The 8,572-nt window shown below is 39.3% G+C and overlaps 1 protein-coding gene across 4 annotated transcripts in view; it reads left to right on the plus strand.

The window, feature by feature from the left end:
• PPP2R5A (protein phosphatase 2 regulatory subunit B'alpha) overlaps positions 1–8,526 on the plus strand; it is a 44,808-nt gene extending 36,282 nt beyond the window's left edge. For 3 of the 4 annotated variants that reach the window (XM_083827787.1, XM_083827789.1, XM_083827788.1), the window contains 5 exons: positions 2,864–2,914; positions 3,912–4,031; positions 4,115–4,242; positions 6,402–6,503; positions 7,281–8,526. In XM_083827787.1, the coding sequence (XP_083683913.1) occupies positions 2,864–2,914; positions 3,912–4,031; positions 4,115–4,242; positions 6,402–6,503; positions 7,281–7,413 (534 nt within the window). In that variant the 3' untranslated portion in view covers positions 7,414–8,526. Of the gene's footprint in view, positions 1–2,863; positions 2,915–3,911; positions 4,032–4,114; positions 4,243–5,507; positions 5,566–6,401; positions 6,504–7,280 lie in introns of those variants that run through there. The other variant, XR_014581117.1, reaches the window with a different exon arrangement.
• The last annotated feature ends 46 nt before the right edge of the window (positions 8,527–8,572 follow it).

Raw genomic sequence — 8,572 nt, forward strand, 5'->3', positions numbered from 1 at the left:
AGGTACTTCTGCAGTTAAAGTTGACGTATGAGCAGCAAGCATATAACATTACATAAAAACCTGCAAGGCTGAATGAAGTGACAACATGGCAAAGTCCTGATGTGAATTTACAGAACTGTGATACAAGCTCCAAGCCCAAACTCTGCAGGGGGAAGGCAGGTCTTACTGACGTAGGAGTGCCACAGTACAACTCTGAGACCTCACCTGGGTCATAGCTTACAATTCTGGTCACCTCTACAACAGTAAAGATGAATTCGGAATGGAGAAGACATGAGACCTGTGCTTGCCTTGGTCATTAATTTGAACATTTATAAAACCTGTTTTGCTATAAGAGGAGTAAAAGTTAGTATATGATAGTAAGTGAAGCTTTAAGAAACTTTCTGAAATGCTTGAAATATAAGTGTTGAAATTTGATGGGGCAACTGGTGAAATAGCATTGTATTTTTTTTATTTGGCTTCAGGTCAAGTAGTATTTTAAGCACTCCATCAGAAGGCTATCTTCATGAGTACCTCACAGTTATTTTTCTGGCAGGAATTGTCACTCAGGCTCAATTTAGAGGACATTCAGTCCGAGCTCTTCTAACTATGGTAGTCTGCCTTAGGTCAGTCCTGATGTTTGCAGAACTGACAAGAGGAGCTCATTACCTAACCCTGCTAAGTGCCATAGCCTTTACATCGAAGAGATTTCATATCATGAGAATCAGGCTAAACGTGCAGCCCTGGTGCATAAGCTGTCTAGCAGGTGTCTGCTGCTGTAAGTCAACTTTATAGGAATTTTGTAGCCCAGGGAACAATATTAATCGTGTGCATTGTGTAGTAAGAGCAGTAAGATTTCAGATCTGCATTCATGTATTTCTTGGAATAAAATCTTTGAACTTAAATGTGCAGGTATCAGCTTTTTTAATGTGAAAGCATGGTCAAGCTGGAAACTGATCCTTCCTCTAAAGAGCAAGGATTAGGTATGTTGTTGAGGTCTGCACTTCTATGCTAAGAACATGTTATTTCTTTGTCAAGTTCAGTTGAGAATGTAAGTCTAGGTAGTGAAGCACATTTGGCACTCATTACCGAGTGCTGGAAACTGGGCTGTTGTAGCTAACCCAGTTTTGTGCTTCCAAGACCAGGAAATTCATGCTCCAGTTAAGAGGTGTATGGTAGGTTCTCACAGCTTTCCTTTGGCAAATGCAGCCATCTGACATTTTTTGGCTTTCTTGCATTGTTTTGGGGAGCAGGGAAGGTGTTGACAGAATGAGCTATTGCACCTGTAAATGTTCCGATTTGTTCTTCAAAAATACAAAATCTCAGTAGTGTGTAACAGCCGTTCAGTTACGAGCTAATTAACGACAACAAAAAGTGGCCCTAGACTTAAAGTGTATTTAAATTGTGAATCTAGACAAACAAGCGTAATTAATTTATGCCAGCCTGACTCCTTGAGGGAGGGGAAGCAGGTGATGAGAGGACTGCCAGATCGGGTCATTTAGGGAAATGGAGCTCAGAGTTTACCCTCCCCACTTCACCGTGCCGTGTTCGTGGAGCCGGCAGCGAGGAGGCCAGGTCAGCAGCAGAGGAGCGGGGCAGGGAGCGAGCTCTGCCTTTGTGGCCAGGCTGCAAAATGGCCCTGTCCGGGCCGCCCCAGGCCGCCCACTCCTCCATCAGGTATCGGATGGTGGCGTTGGGAGTTCGGTTGGCTGGGGCACGTCGCCAGCTAGGTGCAACTGCAGGGCTGAGGCTCTGTAAGGGATCTGCTCTTCTTCCCATGGAACTTGCTGCTTTTCTGGATTTGAGCATAAGTTTGTGAGCTGCCTGGGGTTTCCTCACATGTTGGGTTTCATCTGAAGTGACACTCAATTTTGTAGAAGCAGAATGTTTGTGTATCCTAGGATCAAAACTGGTGAGCACTTAAAATCCTATTATTGTCAGAAAGTCACTTTTGAAAGTACACATCGTTGTGAACAAAAAAGCCAGCTGGGAAGGTTAAAAGAAGAAAAAATCAACATGGGAAAAATCAAATACGGAAAGTATTTGTGTAGTTGAGTAAGCTTTATGGTTGGGTATGATCCGTTAAGTGCTGTTATATCGTAAAAGCAGAGGTCCTTTGCTCAGAATGGAAGTTTATAGTGCTTGGAGAATGTTTCTGCTTCCAAAACATGCAGTTATGGCTTTTTTTAGCCAGCATTAATTTTGTAATTTAGATGCCGTGTCAGATGTTTGTTTCTAGGAAACGGGCCTCCAGTCTTTTTGTTTGTTGTTGTTTCCCTGTTTCCCTCCTCCTCCACCTTGCCCCTCTTAGGAGCTGTGCTTTCTAATTCAGTTTCCTGAAGGGTTTTTTCTAGTCTTACATGTGATAGTTTCCAGTGTAGATACTGGAAACTATTTTCTCTGTAAGTTCATATCATTTCGAGTTTCCAGTCTGTCACACTTCAAATTAAAGAAGAAAAAAGGACGTGGTAGAGGACAGGGCTCCTCTGTATAACCCTGTTTGTGCAGTCAGTGTACGCTGCTTGCTCTTGGGCTTCAAAACCAAGACAGGTGCTCCCCAACACATAGATCAGGAGAAAAATATGCTGGGCTGTCTAGCTACAGGAGATTTAACTTCATTTTGTGATGCTTTGATGTTATCAACATGATATCAATTAATGTGAGGTGGGAGTGGAGTGGGAATGGATAATCAAAGACTTTTGATAAGGTTTATATTATTCTGATAACCAAAACAAGATAAATGTTTAAATAAGGCAACAAAGTTTTTATTGAACCTCTGGATAGGGAAAAGCAAATTCATATTTTATTTAGTTGTTTATTTTTAAATTATATAAAATATGTAATAGAAGCTTGTTCTGGTTTTAACTTGTTTGTATTTTTCATATAGGTAATCAGAGGACTGCTCAAATTTTGGCCAAAAACTTGCAGTCAGAAAGAGGTTGGTTTTGTCTTGTACAAGTTTCTTGTCTGCTGTTATGTAAAACATCGCATGTCAGGTTCATACATCTTACCTCTGCTGTGCTTTTCAAGAGATCTTGCTGAAAACGTGCAGTTCTTGAAACTGAAGAGTGCTCACCTTTGCCGGGCAGCTCTGCCATTTTTTAATGTCAGTTCTTACTATTGTGCTACTATGTTAAAAACTATGTTAAAAGTTACATTCTAACTGAGATACTGTATAGAGAAACAGATTTTCTGGGTGAGAAGTGTTTTACTAGTTACACTAGTAGGTTGGGGGTTGTCATCTGCAACATGACCCAGACATAGACTTCTACTCGGTATCTCAGTTGCTGATAAAGTATGCATATGTTCTTTCTCCATAGCATGAAAATAAGTTTAAATGGTCTTGGGAAATTTATTTTTTTTCTGGTTGTCTGTCTTCTATGTAATTAAAATGAGTACACTCAGGAGTATGACTCATGGCACCAGATCTCCCCCCGATAGCTCTTGACAAGTGGGGTTCTTTAACTCTGTTGTCCCTGTTTGAGTGGTATTGGATTTTTTTATGCCACCTACCTAGTGTTCTGCAAGTTGTAATTTAAATCAGATATTAACTATTTACTACTACAGAAGCTACTCTGGAGATCTCAAGTAAAGGTAACCTCTGCAGCAATTTGTGAAGAAATAAAATGTTCTAGCATCTTTTTAACTGTGAAGAAAAATATTCTGCAAAAGCAGCTCTGTTAAGTGTTTAGAGCAATTACACAAAAGAACAATTCCACAACGGGAGCTGTAACCAAGTAGCTGAACCTGATGATTGACTTCTTTCACACTGAAAATAAATAAATAAATAAATAAATGGATGTCTAACGCAATTGCAATTACGTACATTGTTCTTTGCAGGATTCATGACTAATGTCTGAGCTGCATTTTGTTTGTTTACACTGGTGATGTAAAACATTCTCATACTTTTTGATGTATTTCGTTTATACCAACAGGTGATGTTTTTAGGTGAAATTGAAGAAATCTTAGACGTAATAGAACCGACACAATTCAAAAAAATAGAAGAGCCTTTATTTAAGCAAATATCCAAGTGTGTGTCAAGTTCACATTTTCAGGTAAAAAAAGAAAAAAACATCAAAAATAACTTGTAGTAATTTATTCTGTGTTTTTTTTTTGACCCCTAAACTTTCTATTTCAGGTTGCAGAAAGAGCTTTGTACTTCTGGAATAATGAATATATTCTTAGTCTGATTGAGGAGAACATTGATAAAATTCTACCAATTATGTTTGGCAGTTTATACAAGATCTCCAAAGAACACTGGAATCCGTATGTAATGTTTAACGATCTATAGTACCATAAATAATTTTTTTTATTCTACTCTTTCGAGTTTAGATCTTAAGCTTGTAAACGTCTTCATTTTGACTTAAATCAGATGAAATCAATGAGATTATGGGTGCTAAAATGGATGCCCTTTTCAGCAATATTACCCTTTCACTGTTCTGCATTGTTATGATGCAGAATTGGAATTTACTGAAAACACAGGAGGCAACTCGATGGTGGTCTTGATATTCTAATTACACTTGATCTTATGTGTTGGCTGAAAAGCAAATTAATATTACTTAGACTAAAACAACTTCTCAAGTGATGCTTCTGCTACAGTTGTGCTTTGATGTCCTTTACTACTTCAGATAAATTCTGTCAGTGACTGTGTAAGTAATTTTTGCTGCCTGCCAAGACAAGAAGGCGAAAAGATCCTATCATACAAAAGCAGTGCCTGCCACTGTAAAGGATGGTAGCAATAAGAACGAGTTACTGCTTTGTTTTATATTTAATTCCACAAGTTGTTAGTATTTCTATTTCCTGTTTAAAAGAAACAGTAATGACACTGAAATACTAAAATGCAAAGTTTGGCTGTGTCCAGCAACCTAAACTGAGCTGCAAGTCAAATCTGCAGAATGTAAAGTTCGTACAGGCAAAAGGCAAGGTAGGCAGGAGCCTTCTGCAACTTTGAAGCAAATCAGATACTCTATTTAAGTCCTCAGAGACTCTGAAATTATTCTGAATTTATCTAGATGGCGTGTCTTGTTGCAAACATACCAGCTGAGACTGAATATAAATTTTGGAGAACTAATTCTTGGAGCACTAATAATACTTCAGGTCTCAACAAATCTGAAGAACGTTCTTTCCCTAGCCATGGCCAGAAGTTGCCCTTTACTTCAGGAAGGACATGAAAGACACAAGATAACTGTATCCCTTGAGGACCAGGAAGTTTGGGGGTAGAAAGTATAACTCTTTTAATTGGTTTCAGAGTGTAAAGAAACATACTTTTATCTATCATCTGTCCACCATGGCCTTAACTACTCACTTAAAACCAAGCTTTTCCTCTCAGAAAACCAATAACCTAAATAAGCTTTTGTCTTTAAACCACGTGAATGCCAATGTTCAAAAAAGTGTGTAGACAGACTAAATGTATCGTGCATTTTGAATGAGCGTAAAGCCTCTGATGAATAGTAGAGAGACTTCCTAGTGCCACAATGGACAGAGTATACTTTGGTTACTTCCTTAGATTTTTCTTTCACTCGTTTTTCAAGGTGATGACCGCATGGCACCCCTGCTCTACAGCCTTACAATCAATACTGCTGTGTGAAGGTGAACTGCTAGGGAGGGGAAAGAGGGGGAAGACAGCTTACGTGCTTTTTTGCTAAGTGATAAGTTTGAAGATAGGCACCTTTTTAATGTTTAATTTCATTGCAATTTCTACATTGCTGTGCGTAATTATTAAGAGTAGGCTTAAAGGAGATGAACATTACACTTACCTAAGATAAATTATTGAAATAATAATACCTTCACAAAAAGAGTCAGAAGAAAGAATGATAACTAAAGTGGAAATACTGACAGCCACATAAGACACAGCCAGTATTGTTCTAGCTGTTCAGTTTCTTGAAGATGCCATGGTATCTGAAACAACCATTTGATCTTCTTATGACACTTCTGTGCAGCAGAACTGTCTGCTGCCCTTAAGTGTTCTGGCAGAGCTTCTAGCTGCTGTATTAGACTGTGCAGCTGTGATTCCTCCACTGCATTCTTTTGCCCAAACTTAAACTTGTTAGGCAGGAGTTTTATTTTTCTAGACTCTCATGTTTTATTACTTAAGTATTACAAAATTGTTGTTAGAATTCAGCTTGTTAAACACGTAACATAACTGAATGGCTTTATAGTACAGCCACTGTACCGATAATTATAGCCTGTATGATTATAAGAGTTGGAAATTTAAAGTTAAATAGCCCTTTCAAAAAGAAGAGTTTGGATATGCATTTTGTTAATTTACAGAGGAAATTATAGTAGATTTTTGTTTCAAAAACTGATTAACCTTACAGTAGTGTCTTAAATACAAAGTTCAGAGTCCAAAAAGGAAATTGAATACTATTTTACTGAAGTTTATTTTGCGTTGAGTAATTCTAATGGTTGTACTTCTTCCATTCCAGAACTATTGTGGCACTGGTATATAACGTGCTGAAAACCCTGATGGAAATGAACGGCAAGCTTTTTGATGATCTTACAAACTCATACAAAGCAGAAAGGCAAAGGTACTGATTATTTCGTCCAAATGTGTGTTATGAATACGTACCTAACATGTACCAGCTGACAAGCAGAACTTAATGGTGGTGGCTGAGGGGTGCCGTAGTGGAAGCGCTGGCTGAATGTTTGCTCCTGGCTGCAGGCTGTCACTTGAGTAAGAGGCACCCATCGTGCAGGTGTGTGGCAGCGCCGTGGCCGGCGCTGAAGCCCCGGGGTGCACAGCGCAGGAATGCCCCTGGCGTTGCTCCTGCCTGGCATGGAGTGCTCCGTCTCGGGTGGGGGAACCGGGCTCAGCTGCTGCTGCAGGGGGCTGCGCTGTCTGGAGAAAGCTCCGCTGGAAAATGCTTTGTAGCTCAGCCAAGGCCTCCCGTATCCTACTAACCTACTAAACCGTACTGCTGGAGCAGGGTGTACGTGGTCCTAGGCCGGCTGAAAGCACACGCTAAGGCTCCTTTCAACAGTTGTGCTTCCACCACTCCAAAACGCTCTTGTTTCTTACTTGTTTGCACATGATAAAGAACTTCCTTAGAACTGTAGTCATCTGTGCAAAACCATGCTACAGCAATTGTTTGAGTTGGAGCAAAGTTACTGTTTTACCTCTAACCTTTACTAATTTGTACGTTCACTTTTTAATAGAGCAAACTGTGATTGCCTCAAAATAGCTTTGGGGAAGAACTTACGCTATGAATTACTAGGTGTAGAAGAACATGGTTGCTTTAGGTACCTGCATCTCCACATTGCACTTAAAAACACATCTGAAATTGATACTTCGCTCTTTCCTACAGAGAGAAAAAGAAAGAATTGGAACGTGAAGAGTTGTGGAGAAAGCTAGAGGAGTTAAAGCTTAAGAAGGCTATGGCAGAAAAGCAGAACAGCACTCACAATGTGCTAAACGCACACAGTACAAGTGCCAAATAAAAGAAATGACAACCTCTACTCGGCAGACATACTTTTTTTGTACCCTTTTGAAATATCTAAGAATTTGCAAAATAAACCTCATCAGTATATAAACAGCCAGCTTTTTCTCTGGCACAATGTAAATGAAAAGATTTGAATTTAAATACAGCAGTTACATGATGTCATTACCACAGCATATTGTAAATTTGTCTAATTATTGATATACTGTCACTTCCAGCGTTTCATAGAACTGAATTATCATCCTTTAATGAGTGAAATAATTACGGGAGTGGTGAGAATTATGACTTGAATTTTTGATTGTGTTGCACATAGGTGGTATAGTTTGCTATGTACATTTTTTCCTTGTTTTATATGTGCTTTTCACATCGCTGCATACTTTGGTTAAGAATATAGAAAAGGCTTCTAGTTGTGCTGTATTTTCTCAAATAAAACCAAGGTACGTTACCAGTAACGTGAAAAACGCAGTATGTGCCCCTTACAGCCTTGAAAGGAACTCTCACATGGTGCTGTTCTTGAATTTGTGATTGAATTCAGATTTAGATTTACGTGCAAGTTCACATTAGCATGAGGCAAAGTAGGAAAAGGAAAAAAAGTCAGCTTGATCAGGTCAGGATGGTCCGTGCATCTGCCTGCCGCTTGGTGAGTGCCTCTACCCCCTTCCCACTGCCTGTTGGTCCTGGGCCTACTCCAAGATTTCCTCCTGCTATAGCTGAGGATGGAGCTTCCTTTAGAGAGCCCATCAATGATGCTCCTGGTCAGCCCAAGGACTCCCTGCAGAGTAGTGTCATTCTAGAGACGATCTCGGACACCTCTGCATTAGTTTTAGCACCTTGTGGACTGAAGAGCGAGACCAAAATTGGGATTTTTTTTTTTTAGTGCAGCAGGAAGGCTGTCAGTAACTAGTTCCTTGTTTTATTTAAAGAAAATGCAGTCTGCTTTTTAAAGGTGGAAAGTTGACTATAGAAGTCTTGTCTGTTTTACTTGATCAAATATTTTTCACATCTTTTATCAGAGTACCATTCCAATCTCTTAAATTGCAGTTGTGTGGAAAACTTTTGTAATGAAAGATCTTTGGGGAATTGAGCAGCATTCAATAAAGTCTTTATGTTTGTATTTAGTGCTGTAATCACATCTTTGTGCTTGTAAAGACCAGGAGAAT

Source organism: Anser anser (assembly GCF_964211835.1).
Source record: "Anser anser genome assembly, chromosome: 3".
NCBI classification, from domain to species: domain Eukaryota; kingdom Metazoa; phylum Chordata; class Aves; order Anseriformes; family Anatidae; genus Anser; species Anser anser.